Source organism: Ochotona princeps, chromosome 4 (genome assembly GCF_030435755.1).
Source record: "Ochotona princeps isolate mOchPri1 chromosome 4, mOchPri1.hap1, whole genome shotgun sequence".
In the NCBI taxonomy this organism is placed as follows: Eukaryota; Metazoa; Chordata; class Mammalia; order Lagomorpha; family Ochotonidae; genus Ochotona; species Ochotona princeps.
Window position 1 is genome coordinate 105,192,473 of NC_080835.1, and position 16,719 is coordinate 105,209,191.

General features: G+C 43.1%; 1 protein-coding gene across 1 annotated transcript in view; it reads right to left on the reverse strand.

The window, feature by feature from the left end:
• Positions 1-718: 718 nt before the first annotated feature.
• LOC101532644 (beta-galactosidase-1-like protein 2) overlaps positions 719-16,719 on the reverse strand; it is a 44,216-nt gene continuing 28,215 nt past the window's right edge. The window contains exons 13-20 of the mRNA XM_058664089.1: positions 11,710-11,856; positions 4,801-4,869; positions 4,301-4,388; positions 3,593-3,680; positions 2,919-3,030; positions 2,210-2,326; positions 2,028-2,091; positions 719-1,056 (exon numbers count right to left, since the gene is read on the reverse strand). Of these exons, the coding sequence (XP_058520072.1) occupies positions 1,049-1,056; positions 2,028-2,091; positions 2,210-2,326; positions 2,919-3,030; positions 3,593-3,680; positions 4,301-4,388; positions 4,801-4,869; positions 11,710-11,856 (693 nt within the window). The 3' untranslated portion in view covers positions 719-1,048. The remainder of the gene's footprint in view (positions 1,057-2,027; positions 2,092-2,209; positions 2,327-2,918; positions 3,031-3,592; positions 3,681-4,300; positions 4,389-4,800; positions 4,870-11,709; positions 11,857-16,719) is intronic.

Consider the following 16,719-nt stretch of genomic DNA (forward strand, 5'->3'; position numbering starts at 1 on the left):
CTGTGCTGCTTTCGACTGACAGATGAATAGTAGAAGGGGGCAGGAAGGAAAGACCTGAATGTTCTTTGCCCTTCAACCTTCATGGAATGTGGAGGTCTTCAGGATGCAAGAAGCATCTTCATGACCTTGCTCCAGCAATATGTATGTAACTTGCCTGGCCTCAGCTCCACCTCAAGTTTACAGAGTCTCTGAGAACCAGCTGTGTCTTCTGGTTTGCCTTAGTAAGACCCTCAAGGCTGCATCAGGTAATCTCAGTGGTAACCTACGCTTTCAACCCTCTATGAAGCTTGTGAGATAACCCAGAACCTATGTTTACTCCAGACTTAAATAATTGCCTATGATGGCCCTTGCTGTGTCAACATCCATAGGAAAATAGGAGTAGAACAGGGCTTCACAGGGGCTATGAATGAGGTGCCAGAACTTGACAGAGAGATTAGCTTGCTGGAATATTCTTTACAGAAACCAAGTCTCATCCATGAAAGGATAATCAATGGATAAAAATAAACACAGGAAGCAAAAGGAAAACGATTGTTTAAAAGGCCAGTGAAAATGTAAAGCACTGTGATCTTCCTGCCAATTTCTGCATTCACTTTGAGCTTTTTAAAACTTGTATCATTTATTTGATTTCTTGAAAACATCGTTATGTTTTAGGCTTACACTTGTGAAGTAAAGAACGCCAAAGATCTCCAGTCATTTTCTGCAACATTTTGTTTGGTGGACAAGCAACTTTTACTGAATCAACATCATTATTCTCCTTTTATTCAGAGTAGAGATAGAAAAAAATAAATAAAAGTAAATGGGTTATTTTTTAAAAAGAACATGATAAAGAGTGTGCATCTGGTAGATTTATTTTGTGGTAAACAGCAGAGACAGGTGAGCTGATAGAACCAAATGTGGAAAGAGCCGTTGTGCTGTCAGGCAGCCAGTGTACCCAATGCGGGGATGCAGCGGGTGCAGACCTCTGTGGATGAGAACTGAAAGGCTACTCATGGGACCGGTGTTGATGTGACTTGCTCAATCTCCTGCTTCATGTCACAACACTCAAGACTCAGTATCCTGGGGGAAAAAAAGTCTTATTGGCCTTTTGACATCACATGGTTAGTTACTCAAGGAGCAGGATATAGTGGCTGATGGGGAGAGAGGACAGTCTGATTGACAGCGTAGGTCTACCAAACAGAGGAAGAGGGGATGGGTGCACAGAGAGCAAGTATCTGTTACAAGTGGGCACAGAGGGCCCGGCAGTGTGGCCTAGCGGCTAAAGTCCTCGCCTTGAAAGCCCCGGGATCCCATATGGGCGCCGGTTCTAATCCCGGCAGCTCCACTTCCCATCCAGCTCCCTGCTTGTGGCCTGGGAAAGCAGTCAAGGACGGCCCAATGCATTGGGACCCTGCATCCACGTGGGAGATCCGGAAGAGGTTCCTGGTTCCCAGCTTTGGATTGGCGCAGCACCGGCCCGTTGCGGCTCACTTGGGGAGTGAATCATTGGATGGTAGATCTTCCCCTCTGTCTCTCCTCCTCTCTGTATATCTGACTTTGTAGTAAAATAAATAAATCTTTAAAAAAAAAAAACAAGTGGGCACAGAATATCCTAAGTAGGACTTGGACCTGGTATCAGGGGTCCATGCATGCCTTCCTTTAGTCAGCTGAGAAAGGATACTTCGGACAGTATGTCATAGTTACTGAAATTGGTAGCATGAGAAAGAGCTTCAGAAGCATGATGGATTTCAGAAAAGCAAGAAAGAAAAGATATTGGGATTGGTTACAGTGAGGAAACACAAATGTCTAGAAGGGAGGCTGAAGGAATTGAAGGTGCCACAGAAGTGGGTTAATTTGGTCTTCTGGAAGCAGAAGATATGAGTGAAGATGTGCCAGGTACAGGAGACAGCCTAGCTATACTTCCAAAGCAGCAAGGCAGACTCCAGATCCCAGGAGGCCATGCATATCCTGCCCTCTTCATCTCTGTCTCAGCTAGAAAGAGCCCAACCCATCATCCCAGATGCTGCCAGTGACCTTTTGGCATGCCATACCCAGGTGGGGCGTCTCTTGGAACTGGATCTCTTTGCCGGGCTCCAACTCCTCAAACACGATGATCTGGTGAAGAAGAAGGTGGGAAGCCCTACGATACAAGGTTTGCCTCCAGAGCAAGGCTGAGTTCAAGGGCTGAAGGCTGCAAGGCAGAACTCTTTGTGCATGGGAGCGGGGAGGTTACCTCATTTTTTCCAGGTTGAAGCCAGGATCCTGGTAGGTAAAGGGTTTGCTGGGGACCTATAGCCCAGTAGCGCCCTAGGTTTCGCCCATTGATGAATACAACTCCCTTATTCCAGCCCTGAACAAGACAAGAACAGAGGGCTGAGGATCTGTGTTCCAATACAGTCAGTCAAGGTACACACCTTCTACACCACAGACACATCAATTTATAGACACACTCAGTCAGGGCAGCTCACTAGCTGAGGCCCAGATGGGAGATGAGTGCTAAGCCTCATGCCATCCCCCTTCCAGGGGTTGATCAATATCCAGGCTGCAAGAAGGAGGGTTCTGATTTGTATCTTACTCTGGGTATCTACATCAAGCCAGCAGGGAATTCCCATATATGTGAGGTGTTCATCAAAGCATACAGGGCCACAGCATAACCAGTGTTGCAAACCAGTGTGGTGGCAAACGTGAACTGACATCTCACCGGCAACAGCCCAATCACAGGCCCGATGATGAGGCCATTGTGTTGTGGAGGCCTCCACATCTGGTCTGATACCTGGTCCTAAGCTCTTCATGCAGTGGGTGTTCCACGTGTCCCTACTTTTCATGAATCTGTGACATCTGTTCACCCCAAACAAGGCACAGCCTCACAGAGGGCAAGAGCAGGGAGTACACTAAAGGTTATGGAGGTGGTGGGAGGAAAGTGGCAAAGAAATATCACTAACCTCAAGTTTAATGTAAGTATCTTTTGGGTTCACACCAACTCTCAAAAAACCAAGGTAGAAGGCAGGCCCCTTAACATTATTTGTGACTGATTTCCACAGCATGGGGAGTTTCCTAAGAGAGAGTTGAACACCAGCAAAACAGTCATTCCTTTCTTTTAAAATGTGTGTCACTGACCTCATACAGTGTCCCCTCTGTGTAGCATGGGATATGTCCAGCGGTCATGATGCCCTGTGTATCTTCTGGATAACATGAGCTATTTCTAGCATGTATGAGGCTCAGTATCTCATTTGTAGAACAGGAAATATGTTCAGCATGCATGATATCCGGTGTCCCTTCTATATAGCCTGGGGTAGACCCAGCATGCATGATGCCCAGTGTCCCCTCTGTATAACATGGGATATGTCCAGCCTGCATGATGCCCTGTGTTCCCTCTGTGTAGCATGGGATATTTCCAGCAAGCGTGATTTGAGGATGTATGTGAGAAGGGCACAGCTCACCACTCTTGCCCCAAACAACCATGAAACTTGGAATCATTTCCTTCAATGTTCTGGGTCACCATCTCTCCTATCTGAAAACCAAGGGGATCCCTCTGAGTGATCTCTGAGGTCATCCTCTGAATCTGAACACTTGCCATTTATGTTCGCCTACTTGCAGTCAAAAGTCAGGCACTCACCTTTGTACAAAGTTATTTCTCATCTCCAGATTGTAGATTGTAAATGCTCTTAATGGATGATTGTCCAAATAGACATCCCCAGTTAAACCTGTAGGAACGGTACTATGAAGGGAGCAAGAAGAGCAAGAAGTATGTAGGGATGGATACAATCTGTGCCCGGGACTTGCTCTAAAAGAGGTGCTTTCCCAGCATCTTCTGGCTGAGGGTTTTTGCAACTTGCTACCTTGATTTTTCCCTTGAAGGGTCCACCTCAGAGTGTTGCTTGATCTTGTACATTAATAACATAGAAGTCAACACAATGACTGCCAGGCATAGCCAGCACAGAGTTTCAGGATAGTTTGACTTGTAGGAATGTCAAAGCATTCAGCACAGGAGAAGGAAGGCATGTAGAACCCTCCTCAGGAGTGCTGACTCAGGAGGACAGCCTGAAGGCAGAGAGATCCAGGGAAGTCAGAAGCATTTTTATTGTCCAGGTATATCTTAACAGTGTTCTCATGGTGAAGCCACTTTCACACTCTCCCAAGAAAACAAAGGCAGTGTGCTGATCCTGGTTTGGTATTTAAAGGACACACTTGAGGGAAACGCAGTGACTCAATGATGTTACTGTAGATTCTACACATTGGTTCTGAAGCCAAAACCACCTGCTCTGATGAGAACATCAGGCATTTGAGGCCTCTAAGTCTCAAGCCCATGTTATATGGATCTCACCTTTTCTCTCCAAATTGATATCCTTCCCAGAAGAAAGTCGGCCTTGATTCTCCACCAGGATCCTCAGAAGATGCGAGTCCTGGTGATCCTGTCCAAGACAGACCATCCAAAGTGGGTCCCACTAGAACACACAGACCTGCTAGGCTGCTGCTGCATGGGGTGGCAGGCTGAAACTCCCTAGAGCCCCCATTTCTTCTACTGACTCCCCACGTTCCTGGGCCTTTCCAAGAGTCACCTCAACATTTTACCAGAGGTTGCGCTGAGATTTCTGAGCACCAACTATTCAAATTGGAAACGATCTGCTCCCCCAAACCATTTATAACTGTACCTTAGAGAAAGGTACAGTTCTCCCTCATCTCTGCTGGGCCGTTCTACGCAGAGCAGCCCGAAGGGAAAGGAGTATAGAATGGGCTGCCCTGGGGTCAAGCCGGGCTCTCGACTGAACAGAGCCAACAGGTGCCATAACTGCTCATTACTGAACATTTCATTGAGTTATATACTTGTTTTATAATAGTCAGCTTATCAGTGGTATGATCCAGGATTCCAACAAGTTTTTCATTCAGAAACACCTACCAAAAAAAGAAGAAAACATTGTTAAGATCTTATAAGGACTAAAAAGCTTCTGTACAGCAAAGCAAACAATCAACAAAGTGAAGAAGCAACCAACAGAATGGAAGGAAATCTTTACACACTACACAAGTAATAGGGGACTAATATTCAAGATTTACAAAGAGCTTTGGAAATCCAGGGACAGAGAAAAAAAACACCCTGTGAAGAAATGGGCAAAGGAAATGAACAGATATTTTTCAAAAGAACAGATTCAAATGGCTAACAGACATATGATAAGATGCTCAGACTCCCTAGCCATCAAGGAGATACAGATGAAAACCACACTGAGGTTACACCTAGCTCCAGTGAGATTGGACTACCTTTAAAACTCTGCTAACAACACCTGCTGGCATGAATGTGGGGAGAAAAATACCCTCTTTCACTGCTGGTGGTAGTGCAGGCTAGTACAACCACTATGGAAATCAGTATGGAGAGTGCTTAGAAAACTGCAAATAAACCTGCCATATGACCCAGCTATCCCACACCTAGGAATATATCCAAAGGAAGTGAAGACTGCACATGAGAAGGGGATGTGTAGTCCTATATTTACAGCAGCACAATCTACAATAGCAAAGACATGGAAATAACCCAGATGCCCATCCCAAGAGGAGTGGTTAAAGAAACTCTGGTACACCTACTCTATGGCATATTACTCAGCCATTAAAAAGAATGAAATTATACCATTTGCAACTAGATGGTCCCAACTAGAGACCATAAAGCTCAGTGAAATAGTCAATCCCAAAAGCACAAACACCGTAACTTCTGTCTGATATAAGGAAGCCATTGTGCAAACTGTAACGTCAGTACCCCTTCCATACTGCTTCTGCTGCATCCCATGTGTTTTGATCTTTTTATTTTTATGTTCATTTCTTTCAAATAGTTTCTTTTCTTTTGTTGAATTTTTTGCTGGCTCATGGATTGCACAATGCCACCATTTTACCCAAGAGGCTTTTGCGTTTTCTTTTTCATTTCTTCATTCAAGCACTGGTTATTCGATGGCACATCTTTCAACTCCACGCTGCTGTAAATTTTTTGCTTTAACGTCATTGCTGTTGTTGATTCTGTTTTATGGCTTTTCATTTAAGGGAACGTATAGTGATGGTGTAATAGAGACTATTACATCCACTTGTGAAGATACAATGCAGTATGCATCTCTACTTCCAAATCAAAGATGGACTCCCAATGAAGCTGTTAGACATATCTAGACAATAGGATGCTGGACTGTCTGGCATTGTTTGTACCAGCAATGTCAGCACACACTTAAATAGCAGACTGATGAACTTATCACTGCTTATGAAGAACTATACTATCGTAATAATATGGGGGAAATCAGTTGGGGTGGGAAATTTGGAGAGGGGATAGGAAAATCCCAAACCCTATGAAACTGTACCATATCATTCAAAATTTAAAACATAATAAAGCTTAGGGAAGGAAAGAAAAGGAGAGGAGAGAAGAGGAGAGGGGAGGGAAGGAAAGGGGAGGGGAGGAGAGGGGAGGAGAGAAAGAAGGGAAGAAAAGAAAAAGAAAACATCTCTTACGGATAGGAAAAGCCAGAGCCCCACAAAGCCAAGAGGACGTTTGGAGCAAAGATTACCCTCCTGGAGGCCAGAAACAGACCGTTTACAAATTAAGACTCTACTGAAAACAGCACAATGACAAGAGGCATGACATGAAATGTGCAGAAGAGCATCTGGTCTTAAAATCTGGGCTGTGGTCCCACCGCTGGGCAAGGGCTGGTGGGGAGGTGAGGGGTGCAGTGAACAGGAGTGGCAGGGAAGGCATGGAAATCACAGTACCACCGTCATTCCAGTGTCTGCCTGTCTTGCCCCACAGGCTCATTGCTATACTTCACAGGTTTCCCGGGCTCTTAGTTCAGAAAGCTGTTGCCACAATTCCATCTGGTTCTAGGGGCGATCTTAGTGCAGTGCCATTTATTCTCTATGATCTACGTCATTGTCTTGGCCCAGATCCACCCTCTGACTCAATCTCTGTCTCTCTCTCTCCCTCTCTCCCTCCCTCTCTTTCTCTTTTTCTGTAATTCTGACAGTCAAATAAGCAACCAAATATTTGTAAAGGGGCAATGGCATTGTGATGTAATGTTAAACTGCCACCTGCAACATCAGTATCCCATATGAGTAACAGTTCAAGTCACAGTTGTTTGATTTTCAATGCAGATCCCTGCCTGGAAAGCAATAAATAGTGACCTGAAGGCTTGGGTCCCTGTTATCATTTGGAGGACATAAAATTCCAGGCTCCTGACTTTGGCCTGGTTGCTGTCATTTTCAATGAACCAAGAGATCTTTGCTTCTCCCTCTCTCTGCCTTTCAATAAAATAAATTCTTTTTTTGAAAGTATGAATTTGCTTCTTATTTAAGACTACAATTTTCAATGAAATTTGGATAAGAAACCACAATAAAAATATATATAAGAATGAAAAACTTAAATGTTAACACTCTGCAGAATTTTTATTTTAAGTTTATTAGGATCTAACACATTGTTTTTCAATATCTACTTTTTTTTCATTTGCAAGACATATTTACAGAGAGAGAAGAAGCAACACAGAGATAGAGATCCACTAGTCCACTCCCCAAACAGCCACAACAACTAGAGCTGAGTTTATCCAAAATCAGGAGCCTGGAGCTTCTTCTGGGTCTCTCCCATGAGTGCAGGTTGTTTTGTTAAGCACATTAATAGGGAGCCAGATCAGAAATTAAATTGAACTGCTGCCCACATTGGACACCAGCCTCAGACAGAGGCCCAATATACCATGTCATGACACCACCCCAAGAGTTTCTATAGTCCACAACCTATAGCATCACTGAATATTTCTCCAGGAATGCTGACATTTGATATAACTGTTAAGATGCTGCTTAGGATAACTGTATCCCATATCAGAGTACTCGACTCCTGCTAAAGCACACCCTGAGAGGTGGCAGGTGATAACTTAGGTAGTGAGCCATATGAAAGACCCATGTGCATTTCTGGCTTCAGCCTGGCCAGCCCTGACTTTTGCAGTTATCTGAGAAGGAAACCAGCCTTATAAGGTGTCTCTCCATGTCTTTTTGTCTTTGAAATACATTAAATAAATAAATATATTGTCCTGAGGGATGAGTCACTTAGAAAACATAATGCCGGCTTTTGGGGAAATCATGGAATTACACAGAAACTATCAGAAGGCACTGCGGTAGCTGCAACAGGGCTGAGAACAGACTGCAGTGGACGCACAGAGGAAGAAATAACAAGCCCTGAGCATCTGTGGAATCCAAGCGACTTTGCAGGCATAAGGATGGCTGGCCAGCGATGTCAGAAGACTGTAAGCGAGGAAGTGCAGTTACAAGGCTGATGCCTCTGCAGTAAATGATGGCATTGTCACAGAGGGTACAAGCCAGAGGATGAGGTGGAGAGATCTGAAATCAAAAGTCAGGAATCAGGTTCTAAATAGCAATAGTGCAGGCAAAAGATCAGGGAAGCCTGAGGTGACAACAGCATGACAGTTAAAAGAACTGCTGATCAGCTGTAGGCAATGGCCCCAGTTCCTTGTAGCTAGGCAAGTGTTGCACTGCTCAGAGAAAAGTAGCTAATATCTGGCAGGCATCCTGAACCTGTTTAATGCCAAGTTTGTGTCATTATACCAGTGTGCCAGCATAGTCACCTATCCTTTTTTTTTTAAATAAATGTGGAAAGCAGATGTCAGCACGTAGGTAGACAGGGTATAGAGACTCACCTGAGAGTGTCCATGGACCCTGGGTAGGCAGGCAAGGCTGGTATGGCACACTGCCAGAGGACCAGGCTTGGGGATCTGTGGGCATGAGTGGCTGTGGATTGCTCAGAGAAGCAGGTCTGGAGATGTGTAGGAGGGAGGACTGCTGCAGGAGTATGTGACAGGTGAGGAGTGACTTCTGGGAGACCTCCACCAATCTGGCTACCACACTTGCAGGTAAACAATTGGGCTGAGACTGGGTGGTTTAGAGGGGGTAAACTGGAGGACCTTTTAAGGCCAAATCAATACACCCGTCCACATGTGGGACCTGAGCTGGGATTGTTGATATCAACCATCACCTACTGGCACAAACAAAAGCCATGGTTGTGGAGCCTGCCTGGCAACAGTGCCCGCCAGTGAGTGTTGGGACTGGTCCAGGCTGTAACACCCACAGGCACACCCAAGAATTAGGTGTGGGCAGGCTGGGCGGCAACACCTACCAGCACACACAAAAGCCAACACTTGGGGGCAGACTGCTGAGTAAGAGCCTAGCACCCACTGGCACATGTGAGATCTGGGTCTGGGAATGGACCTGATGGGGGAACTTGGGGAACTCTCCTAGTGGGCCTTCACTCCCACTGGTGATCATGTAAGTCAGGGCTGGGTGTTGGTCAAGCCAGACAGGACTGCTTCACTTGTTGGCAGGTGTGTGCATTAGCTCTGTAGGGGGTAGACTTTGCAGGGCCAGGCCAAACCATAGCACACGGGCATGTGTGGGAGCCAGGATGGGTTGTGGGCCATGCCGAGCTAGGCTTGGCTATCACACCTACTGATCTGCATGCAGGCCAGGGATGGGAGCAGGCTGGGCAGGGCTAGGCTACAATACCCACCAGTGAAAGTTGGGCCTGGGAAATGGCAAGGCCAGGCTAGGTTACAGCATCTGATGGCAAAGGCCAACCTGGGTAATAGGTTACGCCGAGCTGGGTCAGAGCAACCACTGGCATGCCCAAGAACTGTGGCTGGGAACGAGCTTGGTTGGGGAGCTAAGAGGACACCCCTGCTGGGCTGTGGTTCCCACTAGTGAGCGTGAGAGCTGAAATGGGGGTGGTGAACTGGGCTGGACATGGCTGCAGCATCCCTCAGCATGGGTGTGGACGGGGCTTGGCTCCAGCACCTGCTGGAGCTCTCATTCCTGGGTACTGATGCTGTGGGATTACTGGGTGAGGTCCTCTCTCCTTCTCTCTCCACTTTGCCTGGGGCGGGGAGGCACAGTGGGGGAAGACCGGAGGCAATTGTCTCATCCACTTTCCCCTATTCCTCGACCATATCCACCCTAATTGGTGGTCCACATGGGCATATATCCCTCTCAACTATGTAAACGTCATCAAAAATAAAATGAATTTGTTATTTTAAAAAGTACTACTGAATACCTCTGCATGACACAGGGCCAGCTGAACTTTATAAAGAAGGAGTACAAACAGCATTAGGGACACACTGGCAGGCAAGAGGCTGGGAGAAAACAGGAAATTCACTTAGGAAGCTAAGGAGTCTGTGTTGGGTTATAATGAATTTGAGAAGCCTAAGGACCCTACACAAAGTGAGGACAAATGCCCTGTAAATGGCAAGAAAGGTTGCTTTGAAGCGAAGAGAGTGGGAGGGCTGAAGGCGCAAAAACAGAAATGCAGGTTGAGTATTCTTCATCCAAAATGCTCGAGACCAAAAGTGTTTCAGTTCTGACACTTTAGAATCTTGGAATAATTGCAGAAACTGTAGAACCTAAACATCCCGCTACAAAAAAACTGAAATTCAGGGCCTGATGTTGTAGCCTAGTGGCCAAAGTCCTTGCCTGGCAAGCCCAGGATCCCATATGGGTACCTGTTCTAATCCTGGCCACCATGCTTTCCATCAGCTCCCTGCCTGTGACCTGGAAAAGCAGTAGGGAACAACCCAAAGCCTTGGGGCCCTGCATGTGTGTGAGAGACCCAGAAGCGGCTCCAGGCTCCTGGCTTCATATCAGCTCAGCTCCTGCTATTGTGGCCCCTTGACGAGTGGATCAGCGGACAGACGATCTTCCTCCCTGTCTCTCTCACTCTCAGTGTATTGGACTTTACGATAAAAGTAAATAAATATTTTTTAGAAAGCTGAAATTCAAAACATTTGGGAGACCATTTCGGATTTTGGATTTTCAGTTTAGGGATGCTCAATTTGTTCCTGAACCATTGGGAGAAAATGATGGAGGCCCAAAGTGGAAGAGCAAGAAACTTCATCAGCACCTGCAGGGAACAGCTCTGAACTTGGAGAAGATGTTTTAGCTTTTGCTCTTTTACTTTGAAAGCCATTTAGCTTCTCAGATTTCACTATGTACTATCATTATGGCAGATGGATATTTAAAAGTTATATGAGAAGGGCCAGCTGAAATATACCATGTAAACACGAGAGACTATTGAGCAATACAAGACTGCATAAGTTCTTCCCAAGCCACTTTAAGGAAACATCATCAAGTCTCTCTCACTCTTTCTCTTTCTCCCTCTCTCCCTCCCTCCCTCCTCCTTTTTCCCTCTTCCTTTCAAACAAGTACATAAACTGAAAAGCATCATCAGAAAGAATGAAATGTGTATTATGCTCAGGCGTACTTCACAAAAGAGGATGTTTCCTTGAACCAAAACAAAAAGGAGTCTTTTCTTTTGTAATTCAGTCTATATGAAATATCCAGGACAGGCAAACCCATACAGATGGAAAGTTAATTAGGGTTTACCAGGAACTGGGAGATTGTAGAATTGAGGTTTGACTTCCGATGGGAATAGTTTTTCTCTGAGGATAATGAAATGTTTTCAAATTAGGTAACAGTGATGGCTGTAACACTCAGTGAATGTTTGGAAAACACTGAATTTTAAAACAGAGTGCACCATTGGCTCCCATGAAACAGGTGCCTCTCCAGAGTATGTATGTACCCTAGATGGACAGTACACCACAAGTATAAAGACAGCAGTGAAGAAACAGTGATACGTTTGAAGCTCAAGAAGATACATCATTCAGACATTCACTTCAGCAACACAGCCAAGTGACAACTGACGCTGAGCCTTATTACCTGGCCCCTTACCTGGCCCCGATCTTGAATGTGACCCCTGGAATCCAGGTGGTTTCCAGACAACACAGTAGTCTCATAAAGTGTGTACCCAAAGGCCTGGCCACTGTTGCCGTTCACGGGCAGCATTTCCATGGAAATGGGCTTCATAGACCTGATTGGCTGTGTCAGGGACAGAAGTAAGCAAAGGCTGAAGGCTCAGGCTGCATGGAAAACCTGAGAGCACCCACTTGAAAAGGATGACCCACGAGTCCTGCTAAAAGGAGCATGAAAAATAAATATGCAATGGTAAACACACTTAAATTTTACCACATAAATTGGCTTTTTTTTTGTTTACAATCTAACCCAATACTTCTCTGTGCTGACTAGTGAATTTTGGTACATAGATGGTACAGCTGAAGTCAAAAACAGAACGGTGTATGGGCCTGGCTGAATACATACAAGAGTCTGTCACAGCAATCCCAACCCAGGTAAGTCATGTTTTCTCTATCCTTGGCCTTCTCTGTTGTTCCTTTTCAGAACATATGAGAGAGTAGTTCCGGTTTGGGTCATATTAGCTATGGTCATTCATAGACCCTGTGATCCAGTCCTGATCCAATGTACTCCGGGTCTGCCTCTTCATCTCTGCTGTATCTTCACCTACAAACATTCATCGACACTTGTGCTGCTGTATCTCATAAACTGTCTAAACAACAACACTCTACACCCCACTCTTTTCCTTTAGGATAAGCAACGCTAATCCTACAGACAGGTATAAAGTGTACGAAGTATCTTCTCCCTCCCCCTCAATGTCCCATGTCCACCACTCATTACCCTCTTTACCTATGTCACTGGTGCTCCTTTGTTCCTATAACCTAAACTCGCTGGGTTTCTGCGTGGTTTCGCCACTCTGGCCTGGCCCCACACTACAGAGCCACTAAGGATGATAAAGTTGTCATCTGAGTCAGCACTGCTCAAAAACAGTAACCTAATCTCCAGGAAAGTGTCCACATTTTTTAGCACAAAAACATGGTCTTTGAATTTTTTTTTTCGGAGAAATGGGTGAAAAAAAAGGAAAAAAATTAATAGGTAATTCTGGGTGAGCAGAGCCATGCAGTCTGAAAATCCTGGGGAACCAAAACATAAAAATATCAAAAGTTATGGGCATGTAGGAGAACACACTAGCCAACTTGCAGGGGCTCTGGCTGGTGTAAGTAGAAACAAGTTGAACAAGAAAAAGAGACTGCAGTGGGGAGGTGAAAACACACTAAACACACTAATCTTTGATGAGTTGATAATCACATGAAAGCAAAAACAATTCATTGACTACTTTTGGGAGATATCAGCAAGTATTTGTATTATCCTGATAAAAGAAAATATTTAAACTTGCTTAAGCATAATAAGATAATTTGCAAAGGGAAGTTTTTCCTTATACAAGAGTCAAGTGAATAAATTTAAAAATTTATAATATAGTTACGGTGATACAAATCTTCAAAGCATACAGGCAATGTCGATGGCTATTGAAACCAACTGGGTAAAAGCTGGTATGGAAATTGTTGATGAACAAGTTAGTCAAAAAATAATCTGAACCCACTGATCAATTACAACAGCAGAAACAGAAGCCACATTGTGGCACAATCAACTAAGCTGCTGCCTGCAAAACCCGCATTCCATCCAAGCGCCACTTGGAAGTCCCAGCTGCACGCTTCTGATCTAGATCATGATAATGCTCTTCAGAAACTGACAAAAGAGAGCTGAAGTGTTTTGGTCTCTTCCAACCACATAGGGGATCTAGCTGGGGTTTCTATATCGTGGCCTCAGCCTGGCCCAGCCCTGGAGATCTTGCAGTTTGGACCACTTGTGAAGTGAACCAGTGGAAAGAAAAACTCAATCCCCTTCTGTTTCTCTTGCTCTCTCTTCTGTGTGTGTGTGTGTGTGTGTGTGTGTGTGTGTGTGTAACTGTGCCTTTCAAATAAAAATAAATGTATTTTTTACGAAGTGCAGCAGCATCTCCTACAAATACACTTGCAAACAAATAAACGTACTTATTTATTTATTTATTTATTTATATAAATTGAACAATTTTCATGCATTTCACAACAGAGAATCAGGAGCATGTTGATACTTCCCATCTAACACTACTTCCGGCCTGTGTTCCCCACTCACAATCCTCATCCTTTAACTCTTTCATTTTCTAAATTTATGACAGCATACTTTGATTTCACTTCACAATTAGCTCAACATTCCATTAGGTAAAGATATCAATACATAGCAAGTAGAAAATTTAAAAACCTACCATTCCTTAGGAGTATAAGCCAAAACTGTAAACATTAATTGGCTCTTGCTCATGGAGGCTGAATTTTTTGTACTCTGCTTACTAGTTACCACGGATCATGTAACACACTAAGCATAATGGATTCCAATTGCATTCATTTCATTGCAAAAGACAAGACTGAGATCCTTTTATGACTGAGGAGTATTCAATAGTGCATATAGATTACATTTTCTTTGTCCAGTCTTCCATCAATGGTCAAATGGCTAGGTCTCTCTTTTAGCTATTTGGAATTTAGCTGCCATAAACATGGGAATACAGATAGTTCTCTCACATGCTGACTTCATTTCATTTGGATAATTCCCAGGAGTCAACCCACTGGGTAATATGCTAGATCTATTTTCAGATTTCTGAGGGATTTCGATATTGTCTTCCATAATGGTCACGCTACAATGGATTACAGTATCGTTTTCCCCACACCCTCATCCGCATTTATTGGTTTTTGATTTTCAGATGACAGTCATTCTAACTGGGATGAATGAAACCTCACAATGATTTCTACATTCATTCACTGATAGAAAGTGAACCTAAAAGTTTATATATAGATCTTGTTCAGTTGAATTCCATCCTTTTTAAAATGCCTGTTCACAATCAAAACCAAAATAAACAAATGGGACTACATCAAACTAAAAATCTTCTGCACAGCAAAGGAAATGATCAACACAGCAAAGAGGCAATCAACAGAATGGGATAAAATCTTCACACACTACACAACAGATAGGGGACTGAAATTCAGGACTTACAAAGAGCTTCTGAATCTCAACAACAGCAAACAAATTTGTTCTAAAGAACAAATTCAGATGGCTAAGAGACATAAGAAAAAATACTCAGACTCTGTAACTATCAGAGAAATGCAAATAAAAACCACATTGAGGTTCCACTTAACTCCAGTGAGAATGGAGAATACAGAAATTGTCTAACAACACCTGCTGGTGAGGATGTAAAGAACAAAGCTACTCTACTGCTCTGCTTGGAATGGAGACTAGTGCACACACCACGGAAGTCAGGATGGAAAATGCTCAGACAATTGAAAATTGATCTGCCACATTACTCAGCAATCCCATTCCTGGGATTATATTCAAGGGAAATGAAATCTGCATATGAGAAAGGGACCTGCAATTCTGTATTTATAGCAGTACAATTAGCAATAGTGAAGATATGAAACCAACCCAGATGCCCATCGAAAGAAGAACAGAAAAAGAAGTTGTAGTACATATCCATGGAATACTACTCAGCCATTAAAAAGAATGAAATTTGACCATTTGCAACAAAATGGTCCCAATTGAAGACCACTATACATAGTGAAATAAACCAGTATCAAAAGGACAAATACCATATTTTCTCTCTGATAAAAGATAGAAGGCAATCTTCATGCAAAATGCAAGACTAATAGATAAATAAGAAAATAGTACATACATATATTCTCCTACACAAACTGTATAATACAGACTAGAGAACCGGGAAATATTGTACAGTATACATCTCTCTCCCTGAATAAGAAAGATCCCTGATGAAACTGCCAAACACACACCTTGCCAATTGATACTAGATTTTCTTCCATCACCTATACCTACAATATTATGATATATGTAAATGACAGAGGATTTGAAATGTGACTGCAGCTGAAGGACTACACTTTGCTAATAATATGAGGAAAATGGAGGTGGGTGGCATGTGGAAGGAGGAAATAGATTGGGGAGGTGGGCGATCTACAGCCACAAAACTCAACAATGAAAAACATTAATAAAAAATAATTTTAGAATGAATACAGAGGATTTTCACTTATGTCTTTGAGTCAGTCTCAAAATGTTTGTTATACAATTTATGAAAATATATTTGCTAATAAATCCAAATATATTGTCTTTTTATAGAATTTAAGAAGTGAATAGTATTTTGTTTACATTTTAAAAGATTTGTCTCATTTATAGTTACCTAACTTATGTTTAGGTACAACCATGAAAGTCATTTGCAGTCCAATATTTGTAGCAGCACAGCGCACAACAGTGAAGACACAGAAACAACCCAGATGGCCGTCAAAAGACGAAAGGATAAAGAAACTGTGGTGAATCTACTCTATGGAACAGTACTCAGCCATGAAAAAGAATAGGTTCCTATCATTTGCAACAAAATGGCCCCATGTAAAGACCATTATGCTCAGTAAAACAGATCAATCCCAAAAGAAGAAATACCATATGATCTCTCTGATATAAGGGAACATTCATGCAAAATACAAAACAAATACATGCATAGGCAAGCAATTATATACATATATTCCCGTAGGTGAATCGTATAATAAAGACTAGCATACTGGGACATTAAGGTACATTGCAGTATGCATTTCTACTCCCAAGTAAATGGAGCACTCCAAGCAAAACAGTTAAATATACTTTGGCAATATGATACTACATGTTCTATCTTTGTCTATGTTTAAAATTCTATTATGTACTTAAATAGCAGAATGTTAAACTTGTAACTGTCACTAAAGGATTGTACTATCGTAATAACATGGGAGGAAATGGCAAGGGGAAAGTAGGGAAGAAGGAGGGGGAGATCAAGGGGAGATATACCAATACCAAAAAATGTATCTTGTGAAACACAAAATAATTTTAAAAGGAAAAATGGCTGCTCATGGATTTTGCTCATTTCATAACTAGATTGCTTTGTTGTTGAGGTTTCTGAACTACTATATTCTGGATATTAATCCTCTGTCGGTT